We start from the raw sequence: 20,138 nt of genomic DNA on the forward strand, positions 1-20,138 counted from the left end.
AATAAAATAGTACGTGCTCTTTGTCAACGCTGCAGGCCATATTTTTGTGGGACTGTAAATCAACATTTTCTGATCAAGCAAGGTGGGTCAATCCTAGTTGTTCATGTCCCTGACTACTATTATGCAATTTCACAGATTAAATTAAGAAAAAAGTTTTATGCGTCACTTTGTATTGGTTGCACTTCTCATTTTTGTGGTACTGTAAATAAAAATGTTTTCACAGTTTTCGGACAAAGTGGGTCAATCCTAGTAGCAGACCTCTCTGACTACTCAGAAACTCAAATTATACAATTTCACAGATTACATTTGGAGAAAATTGGAATTAAATTTGCTACATGTGCAATTTGTCAAGGTTGCAGGTCCCATTTTTCTGATCTATCATGGTAAATTTCGCTTCAAATTGACATTGGATTGTAATTTTTATATTTAAAACAAATGATAATTTGCCCTGAACTAAGTCCAGCAATTAAATTTGCTACACGTGCAATTTGTCCCATTTTTCTGATCTATCATGGTAAATTTCGCTTCAAATTAACATTGGGTTGAATTGGATTGGATAACTTTATTCATCCCGTATTCGGGAAATTTCGTTGTCACAGTAGCTAGAGGGTGAGGATGCAGAAATAGGAAAGGCATTTTAGATCTAAATAGATAGATAATTAGTAAGTTAATAAATAAATACATGAATAAATATATAAATAAATAAGTGTGTTGCTTAGCACATATATACATGCATGCATACGGTAGGTGTCAACACTCGGCCATTTTTTTGTTAAAGAGCCTGACAGCTGATGGGAGGAAAGATCTGCGGAAGCGCTCCTTCCTGCAATGAGGGTGCCGCAGTCTATTGCTAAAGGAGCTTGGGAGGGACTCCACAGACTCATGCAGGGGGTGGGAGGTGCTGTCCATGATGGACATCATCCTGGTCAGCATTCTCCGCTCTCCCACTTCCTCCACAGAGTCCAGAGGACAGCCCAGAACAGAGCTGGCCCTCCTGACCAGCTTATTCAGCCTGTTCCTGTCCCTCTCCGTGCTCCCGCATCCCCAACAGAGCACTGCATAAAACACTGTAGATTCCACCACAGTGTCGTAGAAAGTCCTCAGCAGTGTCCTGCACACTCCAAAGGAACGTAGACTACTCAGTAGTTAGAGGCGGCTCTGGCCCCTTTTGTACAGGGCATCTATGTTTGTGGACCAATCTAGTTTGTTGTTGAGGTGAACACCCAGGTACTTAAAATTCTCCACGATTTCAATGTCTGTACCCTGGATGTTCACCTGAGTGGTCTGTTGAGGATTCCTCCGAAAATCGATGACCATTTCCTTTGTCTTACTGGTGTTGATGTAGAGGTGGTTTTGCCTACACCAGTCAACAAAGGCTGTGATGACTCCCCTGTACTCCAGGTCGTTCCCGTCCGTCACTCGTCCAATAATAGCGGTGTCGTCAGAATTTCAATTACTCTAGGAGTTACAATATTTGTTTTCTGATTTACTTTCAAAGAGAGAGTGAAAAGCACCTAACCTTGAGAACAATGATGTTGTTCAATTAGCAACCCCTCGAAAGTGCAAACTTGCGGGGATTCCCTCCACATGCTCTATCACATTTAGTTTGAAGAGCTGAGGAGGCAATGGGATTATCATTTTCACAGATTTTGTTCACATATAAAAATGGTGTAAAGCAGGGGTGTCCAAACTTTTTGCAAAGAGGGCCAGATTTGGTAAGGTGAAAATGTGTGGGGGCCGACTATTTAGCCTGACATTCTTTGAACCATTAACATTAAATACAAATTAACTTTTTGGGATTTTTTTTAATTACAAATGGCATACTTTTACTTTTACATTTTTTTTACATTTAGGTTTTTACCGAAATCACAAACCACAAAAAATTAAGAAAACTATAAAGGATATCTAAGTTCATGTGAAACATTACATATTATTCACTATTATATGCTCACTGTAGGAAAAGTGCTGTAAACAAAACAATGATCACTGCATATTCAAACTGTGATTTTGACCATCACAAAAAAATTAATTAACTGAGATTTAAGAATTTATTCAACTCAGAGGACTTAACAAAGGTCTTGCCTGCACTAATGTGAAGGGTGATACTGGGATCTTGACTGCAGTATGTAGTCCATGTCTGGCTCAAGAGCAGTGGTTTTGATGCGCAAGACGTCACGCAGGTGAGAGTCACTCAGTCTCGTCCTCATGCGGCTCTTGTTAATGTTCATAACGGAGAATGTCTTCTCGCACATGTATGTGGAGCCAAACAAGCTCAGCATTTTCTTAGCAAATGTCCGAATTGCTTTGAACCTGCCTTCATCCAGCTGGCGGTAGAAGTTGACAAGAGGGAGCTGTTGGTGCCGACTGCGATGCTCGGCGTCACACTGCAGCTCAATGAGCTCCAGTTGCAGGTGGTCTGGAGCGTCATCAGGGTCCACGGAGAAAGGAGAGGAAAAAAGCGTGATCTCCTTTTCAATAGCTGCAAAGTCCCGAAAGCGCTGCTGAAACTCCTCAACCAGAGATGAGATGTCTGCTGCATACTTTGTCATTTGCGCACTGATATTGATCTGTGGGAAACTGGTCACAATTTCCTGCAGCGACGGGAAATGTGCGGTATTGGGCTGCGCCTGTGACAGGTGTCTTTGGAAAAGTAGCAGCTTGGTCCGAAAGGCTTTGATGTGTGAATACAGTTGGCTTACCACTGCATTTTGCCCTTGAAGGCTTGTGTTCAGCGCATTCAGATGTCGCGTTATGTCAACTAAAAATCCCAAATCAGCCAGCCAAACAGGATCATTTAATTGTGGCATGGGTTGTCCCTTTTTAGTCAAGAATTGTCCAATTTCCTCCCTGAGAGAGAAGAAGCGGTGCAGCGCAGCCCCCCGACTGAGCCACCTTACGTCGGTGTGATACAAAACATCTCCGTATTCAGCCTGGATGTCGAGAAGAAATTGTTGAAACTGGCGGTGGCACAGCGCTTTGGAGCGAATATAATTAATAGTCTTTATCACCGGTTTCATAACATTATCATATTTCATATATTTGGCACAGAGAACTTCTTGATGAATAATACAGTGGAGTTTAATAGCGCTGCCTCCTTCTTCGCTGACTTTGTTACAAACAAGGCTTGATAATCCACTCCGCTCGCCAGCCATGGCAGGTGCACCGTCCGTAATAATCCCGGTGACTTTATTCCACTGTAGTTTCATGTCATCTACGGTGGAACAAACAGAAACAAATAAATCCGTTCCTCTTGTTTGGCCCTTCAGACTCTGGAGGTCCAGAAGCTCTTCACTCACGTTCATGTCATTGTCCACTCCTCTTAAAAAGATCAGTAACTGAGCGGTGTCGGACGCATCCGTGCTTTCATCGCACGCTAACGAGAAAAAGTCAAACTCAGTTCCTTTTGCCTCTAACTGTCTCTTAATATCTAATGAAACGTCTTCAATTCTCCGTACCACAGTATTACGAGCCAGGCAAATATTGGCAAACTCTTGCTTCTTCGCGGGACAAATTTTCTCAACCATTTTCATTACACAGTCTTTAATAAATTCACCCTCAGTGAAAGGTTTGCAGTGCTTTGCAATCAGCGTTGCCACTTCGTAGCTTGCCTTTGTGGCATTTTCATTTGACTCACGGACTCTTGTGAAAAAGCTTTGCTGTGCCGTTAAAACAGCTTCCAGTTGCTTCACTTTTTCACCGCGTTTGTTCCCAGTTAGCTTGTCGTAGCTAGCATGTTTCGTCTGGTAGTGCCTCTTGATGTTGAATTCCTTGAAAACAGCCACAGTCTCTTGGCAAATTAGGCAGACACAGTTGTTTCGTATTTCAGTGAAAAAATACTCAAATTTCCACTTGTCATGGAAGCGGCGGCCCTCGCGGTCAACTTTCCTTTTTTTGTTTACAGACGCCATGTTAGAAATGGGCTGGGCTGAAACGATCACGCAAGGTCAAGGGTCACGGCGGCCAGAGTGCGGCCACAGGGCTACTGCCATCTTCTGGTGAAATGAAAAATATGAAAAATAGCTTTTTGTACACATGTATTTTATACTGTGGTCAACAGTGCTGGCGGGCCGCATATTATTGATTTCATGATAGAGGCCGCGGGCCGGTAAAAATTTGTCCACGGGCCGCAATTGGCCTGGGGGCCGGACTTTGGACATGTCTGGTGTAAAGGATTACTCACATTAAGTTTTCTCTTTAGTATTTGCACTTTCCCTTGGTGTCCTTGGCCACCTTGTAGAAAACCAAGCTCTTCTCCAAGAGAAAGAGGTGCCTTATTATGCACATTCGGAAGGGTGACTTGGAATCCCACACCTTGAAGGACTCCTCTAGGAGCAGCTCCTCTTTGATGCTCTCGTCAAACCCTGAAGAAGGGTAAAGTAGGCAATGTAAGAAAATGATACATCAATGAAAAGCAAATGTGTGGCCATCTTGCCAAGTGTTCATTTACCATCCACCAAGGAGAGATGCATGGCATCATTGATTGCCTTGGAAATGCTAAGCATCCCCTCCACGGCTTCCTGGAGCTCGCTATTGCTCTCACAACTTTCCAGGAGGTTCTAAATAAATGAAGAGCATTATTAACATGCTTCCACAGAATCTCAGTTGGCCAATTACCTGTATAACAAATAAAAATGTTTTCCCATTGCAATATCCTGTTTTTTGGTGTTTTTTCAGAGGGTTGGAGCCAATTATTATTATTTTAGTTCATTTCTATGGGAAACGTTGATTTGAGATACGAGTAAATCGACATACGAGCTCAGTCCCGGAACGCATTAAGCTCGTATCTCAAGGTACCACTGTATTGTTGTTTAATTAGACACCTTTAGAAGTGGTGGTTTTGCTGAATGTCACATATAATGAGTATGTAAAGAATACAATTAATGTTGGTTTACTGAATACTAAAATCTTACCACCATTTTTGGACTTACCTTGAGCACGAGTGGATATTTTTAGATTATCTGTACAGGCTTCAGCAGGTAGGAGGCGATCGTTTTTGGCAATTGGTTTTTTTGCTGAATTTACTGTTTAACACAGAGGGAGAGAAAAGACTGAGATCATGAAAATTTGTGTCCTGGAGTCAAGTTTTGATCAGTTTGATATTTAACTTGCATCAAAATAGTTCCGAGAATGCACCATGATGAGCTTAGAGGATCGTGGATGGTTCTTGCAATAATCCACATAGAACTGAAACTTCACAGCCTGCAAACAAGCTAAATTGTTAGGGAATCGTTATGGGTCAATTTTCAGCAGGATAGTAGTTATAGATAAAGCAATAAATACCCATGTGACAAAGCAGCGTCCAAACTCCTCAGGCATGTGTTCATATTTCTCCAGTTCTTTGAGAAAGGTGCTGAAAAAGAGATGGTTAATAAATACATTTGAAAACCCTAACCCTAAACTGGCCGAAAGAAGCGATCTAACGACGATTGCACAGTTTTCTTCTTTTTTTCATCATAAATGATGCGGTAGCACTGTATGGCATCATTCAATTGATTTGCAACCTTTGTGCAACGTTCAATATTTGGGTCTTGCTGCTCGAAGTGTGCGATGGCTTTATCTATGAGCGAAAACCCCTCGGTCAAGAGTTTCATCTCGAATTTCTTGATGGGGACAGGCGTTTCAGATGACAGGTCATTTACAACGTCTGTGTGTAGGGCTCGGGATGCCATGCAGCAGAAAACTAGTCCCCATACTTTGAGTCCTGCTCTCTTCACCTCATCCCTCACTTCATAAGGGCCAAACAGGTCCACAGCTGCGTATTGAAATGGCCTGGCTGGTGTCGTTCGCTCGGATGGGAGGTCACTCATGATTTGTTGGCATCTTTTGGCTTTGTTTTTTCTGCAGGTTACATAATCATTTACGATCTTCTGAGCCAATCTTTGGCCTCTTATAAACCACGCTTTCTTCCTCATACGCAGGAGTGTGCCTGCTGTTCATGGTTTGCGTTGTGGGCTTCTTGTGCCAGAAGAGAAGATATCCATGCATCATGGGGTAAAATTGGTACGGCAGTTTTGTCGTTGTCGAAGATTTGAAATCTTCCTCCGCAGACCAAGAGTTCAGTCTCCGCCTCTGTATACAGCCAACCTGTTGAGGGTGGTGTCTTGCAAGGATGCACCCTCTTGGGCTGCCTGGAAGAGGTCCCTCTTCGACTCTTCATACTCACTCAGTGTAAGTACAGCTTGCTTGGCTCTGGACTTTATCTGGTCTGATGAGAGTCTCTGCCTCTTTGGTTTACTTGTAGTTGGGTTTTTTTCCAATACACTTCCATTTTGTTGCAGCTCTTCATACCCAGGCTATAACCCTGATCAACTTGGTTAGGCTGCTGAATTTCCTTACATCGATCAGTTCTTTCACAGCAGATCCGGCTGGAGGTCTTCAGGCTCAGGGCTCATCTCCGCTTGCAGCCTCTTGTGGGATACTCTGATCTTTCCCATTCGTGGCATGGGTCGGATTACTTGTTCCGGCAAATGGTGCATCACTCGTGTCTCTTTTCGTCTGTGACCTGGTCTGTACTGCTGTGAAAGATTTGCTTTGGAGATTATTAATTATTTCGCTTGCATAGGCAGCGACTTCTTTGGCCACTCTCCTATGGGCACCCTTAAGAATTCGGGTCCATCTTGCCACGTGGAGCCCTCTCTGAGGTCCACCGGGGCAACTCCTCTTGTTAGTATGTCCGCTACATTGAGGTCTCCCTGGATCCACCACCAGTCGTCAACGGACGTGGTCTTCTGAATTTCTCCAACTCTGTTCGCAAAGAAAGTTTGATATCCGTAACTGTCTCTTTGGATTGCTCCTAACACAGTTTGACTGTCTACTAGGTGGACCCATTTTTCAATCTCCATTCGACTGCTTTTCGATGTATCTTCTGAGGCGAGCCGCATAGACAGCGCCACATATTTCAGCTTTTACTGGTTCTCCCTTCTGGTCAAGTGGTGAGAGTTTCGCCTTGGACTCGACGAGTCTGACTTTGAAGCCCGTCGCTGTCTCCCATCTGAGGTACACCACGGCTCCATAACTCTGGTCGCTTCCATCAGAGAATGTCACAACCCCTTTTTATACAGGGCATCTATGTTTCTTTGGTGTTGGCTCTCTGGAGTTGGTTCTCTAGCTTCCTCCTGTAGATGGTCTTTCCCCTCCTTATCTCTCTCTTCAGCTCCTTCTGCACCATTTTCAGACTTTTTTTCTCCCCAGACCTAAAAACCCTCTTGTTCAGGAGGGCCCTTAGATACCTGGTGGCCCACGGCTAATTGTGATAACTTTGCACTTTATATAACTGTTAATATAACCATAACAGAAATAGACGGCGGACCCAGGGTTCACACATGTGTAGCTCTTTATTGCAACACCAGAACCGGACACACAACACCACTCCATCCGGGTCACGCTGTATTTCACAACGGTCACCAGGGGGCGTGGTTAAACACACTTGTATAACCTGAGGCAATTAACAATTCTAGTATCAATATAATAGTCTTTCCCCTCCTTATCTCTCTCTTCAGCTCCTTTTGCACCATTTTCAGACTTTTTTTCTCCCCAGACCTAAAAGCCCTCTTCTTGTTCAGGAGGGCCCTTAGATACCTGGTGGCCCACGGCTAATTGTTGGAGAACGGACCTTCTTGGAGGGTACAATGTTCTCAACACAGAAGTTAATAAAATCTGTGATGCAGTGGGTCAAGCTGTCAATGTCTTTCCCATGTGAATTGCACAGCACCTGTTAGTGGTCTCCAAACAGTCCCTCAGTACCATGCTGGTCTCCTCGGTCCATCTTTGTATGATCCTTGTGGTAGGTTTTACTTTCCTCACCATAGGGATGTGGGTGGGGATCAGATGGACCAGGTTGTGGTCTGAGTGGCCCAGTGGGGGTAGAGGGACTGAGCTGTATGCCTCCTTTGAGGAGAGAGGAAAGAGAAAGGGAGACTGGCAGTGTGATGTCTGCAGCCAGGACATAGTATCGTCAAGCAGCTCGCGAGCGACTGCCGCATCGGCGGAAGGAGGTATATACGCAGTTATTACGATAACGTGCGAAAACCCCCGGGGGATGTAAAAAGGCCTGATGCCAACAGCTACTAGCTCGAAGTTGCACCTTCACAGTAATATGCCCGAGGCTGCACCATAATAATAATAATAATAATAATCGGACAAATGCCCTGTTGTCATCATCAACAACAAAAGCCTAATTGTCATCACACCCAGAAACTGCGTATGACGAAATTGGTAGTGCTTCTCCATAAGGTGTGTTTTCTCGGCAAAAGACCCAAATAAGTGATAATTTCGGACTCTTAATTTGGCATTCTGCCGTTATGAATACATCGCATCACCCCCCCGAGCGGTCACTTCCCTCTCACTGTCTTTCACTTACCTTCAGTCAGCCAGTAGGAGGCAGATCACCGCCCAAACGTCTTTTCATATTACCTCACCGCGAAGTTATTACACAGAAGGGATTGTGTGTTGTGTTACCGCAAGTTTAGAGTTCTGATGGATGTGGGGGAAAAACTGTCCTTAAGCCTTTTTGTCCGTACATTGTGGGACCTATAACGTCTGCCAAAGGGCAGCAGCTGGAACAGATTGTGACCAGGGTGGTATGGGTCTCCGATGATGTTCCTGGCTCTGCTGAGGTAATGAGGGCTGGCAATGTCTTCCAGTGAGGGCAGAGAGCAGCCGACGATTTTCTGGACAGTGTAAATCACTTTCTGCATGGCCTTTTTGTCTGCTGCCGTGCTTCCAGCGTAACACACTTTGATGCAGTATGCCAGGATGCTCTCCACAGTGGTTCTATAGAAGGTTACCAGAAGCTTGGTGTCCAAGTTGTTCCTCCTGAGTACCCTAAGCTAATGGAGTCATTTATGGGCCTTCTTCACTGGTGTTTGTAGACCAGGAGAGCTTATCCGTGACGTGGACCCCCAGGAATTTAAAGGACTGGACCCTGTCTACACATACTCCATTTATGAGGAGTGGGGCCAGATCTGTGCTATGTTTGCGAAAGTCCAGCATTTATTCTTTAGTTTTTGTGGTGTTCAGTGTGAGATAGTTCACCGAGCACCACGAAGACAAATTGTTGACCTCATCTCTGTAAGCCGACTCATCCCCTCCTGAGATGAGTCCGACCACAGTGGTGTCGTCAGCGAATTTGATGATGGCGTTAGACTGGTGGGTGGGTGTACAGTCGTATGTGTACAGGGAGTACAGAAGAGGACTCAGTACACAGCCTTGAGGGGAGCCAGTGCTTAGTGTAATGGAGGAAGAGAGGTGGGGACCAAGTCTAACAGTCTGTGGTCGGTTGGTCAAGAAGTTCTTTATCCAGCAGCAGATTGAAGAGGATAGTCCAAGGTGGGAGAGTTTGTCAGTCAGAATGTCCGGTTTTATGGTGTTGAAGGCTGAGCTATAGTCAATGAAGAGCATCCTCATGTAGTTCCCATGGTGTTCCAGGTGGCTCAGTGCTGTATGAAGAGCAATGGCAATAGCATCATCAGTGGACCTGTTTGCTCTATTATCAAACTGGTGAGGGTCAATTGAGGGAGGGATTGTATTCCTGATATGGCGGGCTACCAACTTTTCAAAGCACTTCATGATCACAGGCGTGAGGGCAACAGGCCTATAATCATTCATGCTACCAATGGTTGGCTTTTTGGAGACAGGGATGATGGTGGCAGATTTCAGACAAGATGGAATGATGGATTGTTGCAGGGAACAATTGAAAATGTTTGTGAAGACTCCAGCCAGCTGGTCAGCACAGGCTTTGAGCACCTTCCCAGGTACTCCATCTGGGCCAGCAGCCTTCCTGGTGTTTACAGACCCCATTACCAGTCTCACTTCCTGTTCCCGGAACGTCAGTGTATAGCTGCAGGGTGGTGGTGGGGGTGTTGAGACTGGGTCTGATTTGTCAGTCTCAAAGCGGGCAAAGAAACGGTTCAATTTCTCCGCTAGTGAGGCATCTGCATTAACAGACATATTATTGTTATTGTAGTTGGTAATATGTCGTATTCCTTGCCACATCTTCTTTGGGTTATTTTCTGTGAAGTGCTCCTCAATTTTTGGGGTATATGCTGCCTTGGCCTTTTTAATGCCTCTTTTCAGCTCAGCTCTGGCAGCTCTATATTTTATCTTGTCCCCTGATCTAAAGGCGGAGTTACGGCATTTGATGAGTGCCTGTGTCTCATTGGTCATCCAGGGTTTTTGGTTAGGAAAAACCTGTATTCGTTTATCTATAGTGACGTCAATGCAGTTTTTTATGTAAGAGAGTACAGAGTCCGTGTAGTCCTGGAGGTTGTCGTGTATAAAAAGTTCCCAGTTGGTGCGGGAAAAACAGTCCTGCAGCTGAGGGAGTGCGTCGTCGGGCCAAGTTTTTATTATCTTTATTTGTGGCGTTGTTTGCCTCCGGAGTGGAGTGTAAGCGGGGGTGAGAGATAGGCAGAGGTGATCTGATCCAGCTAGGTGAGGGAGGGAAGTGGCTTTATAAGCTTGTTTGATGTTTGAATAGACATGGTCAAGAGTTTTGTCTCCTCTAGTATTACAATTTACGTATTGAATAAACTTAGGTAAAACAGTCTTTAAACACGCCTTGTTGAAATCACCAGCGACAATAAAAACTCCATCGGGGTGGTCAAGCTGTTGTTTGTTTACAGCCGTTAGCAGGAGGTTAAGTGCCGTGTTAACGTTAGCATTGGGAGGTATATAGATAGCCGTTACTATGACGACAGTTAGCTCTCTCGGTAGATAATAGGGCCTACACCGTATTGCCAATAACTCTAAATCCGGGGAACAGTGAGTGTCAATTGTCCTACTGTCACCACACCATTCATTATGTATATACATGCACAGTCCTCCTCCCTTGCTTTTGCCTGTTAATACTTTTGAACGGTCGTTCCGAAAAAGCGTTCGGCTAGCTAGCGATACCGCAGCGTCGGGGATATGCGGGTGTAGCCACGTTTCTGTGATGATAATAATATTACAGTTCCTAACAAAGCTGTTGGTAGCAATACGAAGTTCCAACTCATCCATTTTGTGGGTGATGGATCGGGCGTTGGTCAAAAGGATACTAGGAAGCGGTGCTCGGTGTGGTTGTTCTTTCAGCTTAGCAGCAAGGCCCGCCCGGCATCCACGCTTCTGTTTTCTGTCCCTTCGCCGCCTTCGACGTGCTTTTGGTGGGCTGGCTAGCCACGGAGATCCCGGAGAGTTTGTTGAGAAATCGGCTGTATCGCATATCCTTCGGATAGTGAGTAAATCCTGGCGACTGTAAGATAACGAACGACACCGAACTGGAGAGCATAAAGCCGCAGCGTCAATGGCTTGGAAAGCAAAACGGCATCATGCTGCGCGCACGCATAAACAGAAGAATGATCCGGCAATGGTCCTATGACTCATTGCTCCTTAAATAAGAAAACAGGAAGCAATCAGCAGATTGACTGCAGCTGCTCTCTAACGGCATGTCAGGAGGGACAAACAGGCCGCTCCTGACACCACTCATATTTTTCAATCATTTCGCGCTTAATATTGATTGTCATCATTCGCCTTTTCTTTGCACAACTCTTCATTCCACCTGTTTGCTTTGGATCCATTGTTGTTCACTTTGTATTATGCATTGACTAACGGGGAAAAACACGTGAAAATGCAACGCTCCGCCGAGTGCTCGTACATATCTGTATACACAAAAGAGATGCGGCAAAAAAGACATTGCGCTAAAATCATAAACAACCTCTCATGCCTTGGCCACCTGGCTTTCTCGTATCTCAAAATTTGGCTCATATCTCAAGGTAAATATTTGCTCAAAATTTTACTCTTATCTGAAATTGCTCGTATGTCGGGGCACACGTATGTCGAGGTACCACTGTACCACAAAAATTGTAAAAGTGCAACCTTGAACAAAGTATGCATGTGGGAATTTTAATTCAAATTTTCTCTGTTTTATCTGTAAAATTGCATGATTTTGAGAATGTGAGTAGTCACGGAGGTTCACTCCTGAGATTGACCCACCTTGCCTGAAAACTATGAAAAAATCTTAATTTACATTTCCACAAAAGTGGGACATGCAACCTTGAACAAAAAGTACGCATGTAGCATTTTTAATTCCAATTTTCTCTAAATTCAGTATGGGAAATTGAATAGTTTTGAGTTTGTGAGTCGTCGGGGACGTTTGCTACTAGGATTGATCCATGTGCCTGGAAAGTACCACAAAAATGGGACCAGCAACCTTAAACAAACTATGCATATAGCAACTCCCGCAACCCTTTACTACGCATTTTAATTCCAATTTTCTCCTAATTTAATCCGTGAAATTGCATTATTTTATGTATGTTATTAGTCATGGAGGTCTACTAGGATTGACCCACCTTGCCTGGAAATTACGGAAAAAAAATCTTGATTTTCAGTATCACAAAAATGGGACCTGCAACCTTGAACAAAGTACGCATATAGCAACCCTTGCAACCATTTCGAGGATGCACGATATGGATGATGAAATGGACAAAAAAGGGGGGGATTCACATAATATTGTACTTGTGAAGTGAAGTATTTTTTAAGCCCGACACTTTATTTCATTTTTAAATAATGAAAATGCTGGAGTTATGTGGTGCAGTTTTTTGACTGTTGAGAGTATTTTCAAAGGTTTAAAAGCACTACAAGCACACGAAGTTAACCGCTGCAATTCTGTGTTGAATTGAATTACCGTAATGCTTGGATTCATTGGGGGGCTATTTTGAGCGTCCGCTCATTTGACCACGAAAACGCAAATGTCCGCTGGCTTAACCGCAGTGAAATTCAAAATGGATGTCATTCTCGACACACTCAAGATAAACACAGAAAAAAAATCTGCTACCAAAAAAAAGGTATGTGGCTCATTATCCATTTGTGAATTTTGTAGTATCATTTAACAAGTAGGATTTTTTATTTATTTATCATTATTTATTTTGTTATTTGTTTCTGAATGGAAGATGTAAATGCCAAGAATATCCCTTATTTTCAATTATAAATGTCCTCTCACCCATGCCTACTTTGCTTGATCAGTTGCTGGCACATTCATGCCTTTTTTTATTTTTAGCATGTTCATTGTGGCAAAGCTGATTCAAGCAGAAATGATTGCAAGACCTGGTGTAGCGCATTGACGTGAGTTTCTTTTCTGTTTCCATCCATTTTATTTTAGACAATCTCTAACCATGTGAATTGTGTGGCATTGGCAGATTTTCACATGGGAGATACGTACTAACTATAGGAGCCCTGGAGGAATCAGCAAAATGCAACACCTCATCTTTGGAAACCTGCTGGACCTATATGAATTCCACCACAAGTAAACAATGTGACTTTTCACAAAAAATGAAACCTAAAGCCTTTTACGTCAAAGTTTTGAGTGTTTGTTTTTTAAAGAGTCGAAAAATCTTAATAAATGAGGCTGCTCTTGGTAAATTCTTAAAACATTGGTTTACGTAAGGCAACGTTTTTTATGCACGTTCTAATTTAATAAAATGAGACTCATAAATCTTTGATGTTGATCTACGCCATTCACTTTTTAAAACGTTTTTATTAACCATCTCTTTTTCAGCATCTTTCTCAAAGAACTGGAGAAAAATGAACACATGCCTGATGAGGTTGGACGCTGCTTTGTCACATGGGTATTTATTGCTTTATCCATAACCACTGTCCCGCTGACATTTGACCCATAATGATTCCGTAAAAATGTATCCGGTTTGTAGGCTGAAGTTTCAGTTGTATGTGGATTATTGCAAGAACCATCCACGATCCTCTAAACTCAACATGGTGCATTCTCTGAACTATTTTGATGTAAGTTAAATGTCAAACTTGACTTCAGGAAACATTTTCATGATCTTAGAGTATTTTCTCTCTGTGTGTTGAACAGAAAATTCAGCAGAAACCTCAACTCCCAAACATGATCAACTCCTACCTTGTTAAGCCTGTGCTGAGAATCTTGAGATATCCGGTCCTGGTAAAGGCACGCCTAAAAATGTTGGAAAGATTTTAGTATTACTGTATTTTCTCGCATATAAGCTGTATTTGTAACACAAAAAAATGATGACTAGATCAAGGGAATGCCTTACATGCGCACAAAACTTAGGGTTGCTATACTCTTTTTACCAGTAGATGTTGGCAAATTAACATTTACTATTTGTTGGTTATTTTCTGTTTTGCCATAAAAAAACAACCATTATGGGATGAATTTCTTTAAAACGTTCATGTATCCATATTTGTTTTTGTGCCTATATTACCGTATTTACTCTCATATAAGCCGCATTTGTCGGACAAAAAATGACTGAGTCGAGGGTACAGTTTATATGCGCATAAAAAGACGACATGCATGAAACTGCAAGGTGACAAAGACGAAACACCTTGACGCAAGACAATGCGGCCCATATTGTCATTTATTTCAAAATAGGAAAATGATAAACCGTTAAAACGCAAAACTAAATTTATTTTAACACCTATAAATGAAATTCAAGAAGAAAAACTATCTTGCATAAAAAGTGAAAAAAAACTCACTTGTACCATGTCAGCACATCCCAATAGTATTTAAGGCTAATCGAAGGTCTTGCGGTCGATTGTCAAAATATCAGCCTTGATACCTGTGTAATGTGTATCTCATGCTATTTTTCCACCCAAAGACTTGGTGAACATTATACCGGTACGGACATACTTGCTGGTTGTACTTGCGTTATTTCCTTTTTGAAAGGAAATTGTACATTTAGGATTATAAAATAAAACAAAATTCTGCTTAGATTTTATTCTTTTTATTTCTTGTTCAAAAGTGACAACTATTGCAGTAATATGAACCATCAAAAAAATCGATGTTTTGACATTATAAGCAATTTGTCCGCCACAACATCTTAAACTTCTGATAAGAAAATTGTAATTTCTGTCATTAAAAAGCATCAGGTTCTCATCAAGATAGACATTTCTTTTTTCAAACAAAATAATTTGATATTTTGCATTTACAAAGACTGGCATATTAAAACTTCCTTATGATATTGACCCTAATAATCTGCTTTAAAAAAAAGAGTATCTCAGAAATACCACTTGCGATGATTTTTCTTAAGATTTTCCTTTCAAAGTAACACATTTGTACTCCCTATTAAAACCATGAATATGGAGGCAAAAATTGTAAATCAGGGCCTTTTGTAAATTGTAAAATTCAACATTAAGGCAATTTTAAGGGTGCTGCTTACATACGAGTAAATACGGTATTTTTCTGAAAATCTGCATGTGAATGAATACATTGCTTTTCCAAGTCCCCCCTCTGATAATGACTTTTATTTCATCCACGTACAGGCAACAACGTTTTCGGAATGTGCAATCCATCAGACAATCCTTTGGATTCATACAGGATCTCAGAAATAACCCGTGTGAGTATTTTTTCTTATTTTCCCTTCAAAGTAACGCATACTCCCAGTTAAAACCATGAATATGGAGGTGAAAATTGTGAATCAGGGGTCGGTTTATGTGAGAAATTTTAAAATTCAACGATTTTAAAGCAAATTTAGGGGCGAATTATATGCGAGAAAATACGGCATTCCGTAAACCACATGAATTGCATTCTTTACATACTCGGAATATGTGACAATCAGCAAAACCACAAGTTCCAATTGTGTCTGATTAAACAATAATATTAATAAGTTAAATAACTTTACCGTATTATGAAAACAAGATTTTGAACAACATGTCGGCTTCAGTTACACATGCATACAGGAACTTGGCGAACTGAGATTCTGTGGAAGCAATGTCTTAAAGCTCTTTCAATTTAATTAGAACCTCCTGGAATGTTGTGAGAGGAAAAGAGAGCTCCAAGAAGCCCTGGCGGTGATGCTTAATATTTCCAAGACAACCAACGATGCCATGCATCTCCTTGGTGGATGGTAAATGAACACCGCAAGATGACCACACATTTGGTTTTCGTGGAGGTATCATTTTCTAATATTGCCTACTTGACACCTCTATCTCTTGGAGAAGACCTTGGTTTTCTGCAAGGTGGCCAAGGACACCAAGGGAAACTGAAAATACATTTTTAAGAGAAAAGTTAATGTGAGTAGTCCTTTACGCCATTTTACATGTGAAAAAAAATCTGGGAAAATTATAATCAAACTAAATGTGATAGGGCATGTGGAGGGAAACCCCAGCAAGTTTTCACTGTCGATGAGTTGCACGTTGGACAGCATCATTGTTCTCAAGGTTAGATGCTCTTCTCTCTCTTTGAAAGTGCTGTATTTTCACACCTATATGGCGGGGCAAATAGAGCCAACCCGGGAGAAGAAAGGTATCAAAATTTAAAACAAAATTAGAATTAAGTTTAGTGTAAGGTTAGATTAAATTTATTTTTGAGGGTGTCTGCATCGTAATCCAAGTTCATTTAAATTTGTTTGTTATGTTACGAGCGCATTGCCGTGCAAAAAGCCCCCCCCCCCCCCTGTCAGTCTCTCTCGCCTCTGCGAAATCCGTCTAATTTTAGTACTGTTAAACACATTTTAGTACAATTAAACCACTAGTTATTTGTTGCTTTGTTAATAGATGGCGAATTAGAACAAATAAAAATGTTTTTCCAAACCAATATCCTGTACAGACGCTCCCCTACTTACGAACATACGACTTACGAACAACGGTACATACAAACATGTCTGCAAATTACGTTTATGTCGAAAAATGTTCGCAAGTTCGATTTTGTATTTTTTTCCGAGTAGTGCTTCTTTCCGCCGCTAATACCGACGCCTGGCGCTGTGAGGGCTCAGCTCGCCCAGCATCTACCTTCTTCTTCGTTGCAATGGGGAAGTGCGTGAACGTATCTCCAGTGTGCAAAGAACCTTTTTCATTTGTATCATTAAATATCTCATGCATCTATTATTGAATATGGTTGGTAAAAAGTGAAAGGCTTCTATTGAGGGAGTTGCAAGGAAGAGGTAAGCCATTTCATTTGAAACGAGTGGCAATAATAACGAAGCTTGATGCGCGTGAGAGTGGTGAGCGTTGCACGGTCATACAACTTGAATCGTTCGACCGTCAGTACCATTTATAAACAGAAAGATCGAGCAGCAGGACCCAAATATTGAACGTTGCACAAAGTTTCCAAATCAATTGAATGATGTCATACAGTGCTACCGCATCATTTATGATGAAAAAAAGAAGAAAACTGTGCAATCGTCGTTGGATCGCTTCTTTCGGCCAGTTTCTAATACATAAATCTCTCTCTCTTTCTCTATACAGTACTGTACATATTCTCTCCATTTTATTAAATGTTTTTTCAGTACAAACCGATGTGTGTTACTTATACAAGCCTTAAACATACAAATGCACTTATATAAACCTTCAATATACTTATATAGGCCTTAAACATAAATTATAATACAAAATATAGCACTGAATCAACTTACAAACAAATTCACCTTATGAACAATCGCTCGGAACCTAACTCGTTCGTAAGTAGGGGAGCGTCTGTATTGGGTGTTTTTTCAGAGGGTTGGAACACAATAATTTGTTTTTAGTTAATTTCTATGGGAAATGTTCATTTGAGTTACGAGTAAATCGACATACGAGGCCAGTCCCGGAACGAATTAAGCTCGCATCTCGAGGTACCACTGTAACTCATACAGTGATTGAAATTCCAGTGAATATGGGATGTTTATTTGGGTTTCAAAAGTGGTCCAAAAGGCCACGTTAACTTTTGCCTGTCTTCCAAATCAATAGGCGTCCACCATTAAGACCAAACTAGACAGGATCGAGTACATCCGAAAGCTGATCCACGAACACACCAACTTCCTGGGGGTAGGACTGAAGAAACCTCTATATACTATTCCAAAATCATCATGTGGTTTTCTCCCTGGTCACTTGTATTTAGGTAAAATACATTAATAATAAAATATAATGTGTTGTTTGTTGTGTCATAAGGGGTGGAGAAGCAGAGGTATTCTGAAAGTTAATCAACCAACAAAGAACATATGGGGAAATAGAGTCACCTTTAAATTGAATTAAATAAATTTTGTATTTTTCATATTGTAGACTTGTAGCTCTTATTGCTTGTATATACTTGTATGTTGTTAAAGATATGAAGATGATTTGGAACAAAGGGCACATTTAAATTGGATATTTTTGTATCCCCTTTCCCCTATTGCACAGTTCACATGATTGTTCTTATATTTGTATATTGTTTAATATTTTTACAAAATTAAACGTCATTGTTATTTTCACAGAATTTTTTGCTTATTTATTTGTTGGTAAATATTGTACCTGTTCAATGATTGTGTAATTGTTAAATATTTCAAAACAATTGTCTGTGGACAAAAAAAATACTAGAATTGATTTTGACCTTATGATTTTTTTTCTAGTGCTTTTGATGCATTTAATAAAAATGCTCCAAAATTATGTAAGGTTTTCCGATCGACATTCATAAAATTGTGGAGGAAGAAAGAGGAAAGACACCCTTTTGGATTTTCATTGAGGACCGCTTGTCGCATTTCCCCAACTGCGTCTTCCCCACATGTTCGCTTTGTCGCAAGAAGTTCTCAAATATCAAAAAGAGTCATGTGGAGAGAAATTTCCAGGTAAGGCATGCTTGATTTGTACCCAATGTTGGAGGAAGGGTGCTCTTTCTTCCTCCGTGGGTTCAATTCATTTCGGGTAGTGAGAATGTTGGTTATCTCAATGCAGGCTGGAGACGATGAACAGTCGCTTTGAAGGTTTTATTTACAAAATATTCCAGGCACAAGTGGCTGTATCAATCACGATCTGTGTCCAGGCTAGAGATTTATAATCACCCAGTGGCGGTCCGTGCATTTTCTCGTAGCGTGTTCAACGAATCAATCCAACCCTCCAAAACTATTTTATGGCTATAAAACCTCTACTGCAGTTACAGCTGCGACACATAAAAAATTATCAATAAATCAATGCACAAAAATGAGGTAAAATCCACTTCCTAGCAGCATTTAATGATTAAATACAAATACTGGAGCTTTTCAGACATTAAAACCAGGCCAGGAGGGTGATATTCCTGGGAAAAGAGCGCAATAAACGTCAATGGCGTACGGGCAAACATTGCCCGAAAATGGGGTAAAATCCAGCCAAAAATGGCATTTATTGATTAAATACAAATACTGGAGCTTTTGAGACAGTACAATCAGGGCAGGGGTGATTTCCCCGGGAAAAGACAGCGATGGACGTCAATGGCGAAACGGCAAAAATTGCACTAATCTGGGGTAAAATCCACTTCCTAGCAGCATTTGGTGATTAAATACAAATACTGGAGCTTTTCAGATATCAGAACCAGGTGCCACAATTGAAATATTTAGGAATATAGCCATATTTCACTCACCAAAAATCATTTTTTACTGTACACAATATCCATCCTCCTTTCATTCTTCCTTCTTTTATATCGCCATCGAAGCTAATGCTGAAAGTCGAGCCTGTCCTGTCATATTTCTGGCATAGTCCGTCTTGAAAATGGCTTTAAATCAACACAACAATATATTTGCTTGTGCAGCTCACTCCAGATACACTTTGGTAGCTCTCTTGTAGTTAGCACACTGAAAGTGGCGAACACACCCTTTTCCCGGCTGTAACAGGCTTGCTAGCTTCGGAGTTGACCGCACTTTCTTAATGATGTCCATTTTTTTCTGGAAAAGTCCGTCTGGAAAATAGCTTTGTGAGCAAATCTGCAACCAAATCCATTTGTTTTCCTCTGTCGCCCATTGTGGGTGGAGTTTGCGATCTCTGGCTGGCTAGAGATTTACAATCACCCAGTGGCGGTCCATGCATTTTCAACGGGCGGTAAACATTGTCGGAATTCTATTTGAATTTTATCTTAGCAAGAGACATGAAGTTGGCACACATGTTCTCCCCGGCGTGTGCGGTCGATTGGTCGCCGTTCTTTTGGTCGCGGTCTTTTGGTCGCCGGTCTTTTGGTCGCCGGTCTTTTGGTCGCCGTCTTTTGGTCGCCAGTCTTTTGGTCGCCCCGACCGCGACAACGGGCGACCAAAAGACCGGCGATCAAAAGACCAACGACCAAAAGACCGGCGACCAAACGACCGCACATGCTATTACCTCCTATTTATATATTCAATTGCCTTTGAATCTTGCTGCCTCGTCAAGTTAGTCATCACCCTATGTTCTTCCCGAGAACCGTAGTTCCCAGCATGCGTGTCTTTTGGTGCCATGTT

At 41.7% G+C, this 20,138-nt stretch overlaps 1 protein-coding gene across 5 annotated transcripts; it reads left to right on the forward strand.

Annotated features, from left to right (window-relative positions):
• Positions 1-10,230: 10,230 nt before the first annotated feature.
• Positions 10,231-18,178, forward strand: LOC144066889 (uncharacterized). Of its 5 annotated transcripts, none has more exons than XM_077590301.1 (11): positions 10,231-12,821; positions 13,034-13,098; positions 13,173-13,279; positions 13,532-13,601; positions 13,683-13,770; positions 13,847-13,939; positions 15,271-15,344; positions 15,748-15,854; positions 15,946-16,020; positions 16,094-16,167; positions 17,674-18,178. In XM_077590301.1, the coding sequence occupies exons 1-7, from the start codon at positions 12,726-12,728 to the stop codon at positions 15,337-15,339; spliced, it is 588 nt and encodes a 195-aa protein (XP_077446427.1). In that variant the 5' UTR covers positions 10,231-12,725; the 3' UTR covers positions 15,340-15,344; positions 15,748-15,854; positions 15,946-16,020; positions 16,094-16,167; positions 17,674-18,178. The 5 variants fall into 5 exon arrangements, with proteins under 5 accessions (XP_077446427.1, XP_077446428.1, XP_077446423.1 ...); XM_077590302.1 differs by having other exon boundaries at positions 13,847-13,933; XM_077590297.1 differs by lacking the exon at positions 15,271-15,344 and having other exon boundaries at positions 13,847-13,933.
• The last annotated feature ends 1,960 nt before the right edge of the window (positions 18,179-20,138 follow it).

Source organism: Stigmatopora argus, chromosome 21 (assembly GCF_051989625.1).
Source record: "Stigmatopora argus isolate UIUO_Sarg chromosome 21, RoL_Sarg_1.0, whole genome shotgun sequence".
NCBI lineage: Eukaryota > Metazoa > Chordata > Actinopteri > Syngnathiformes > Syngnathidae > Stigmatopora > Stigmatopora argus.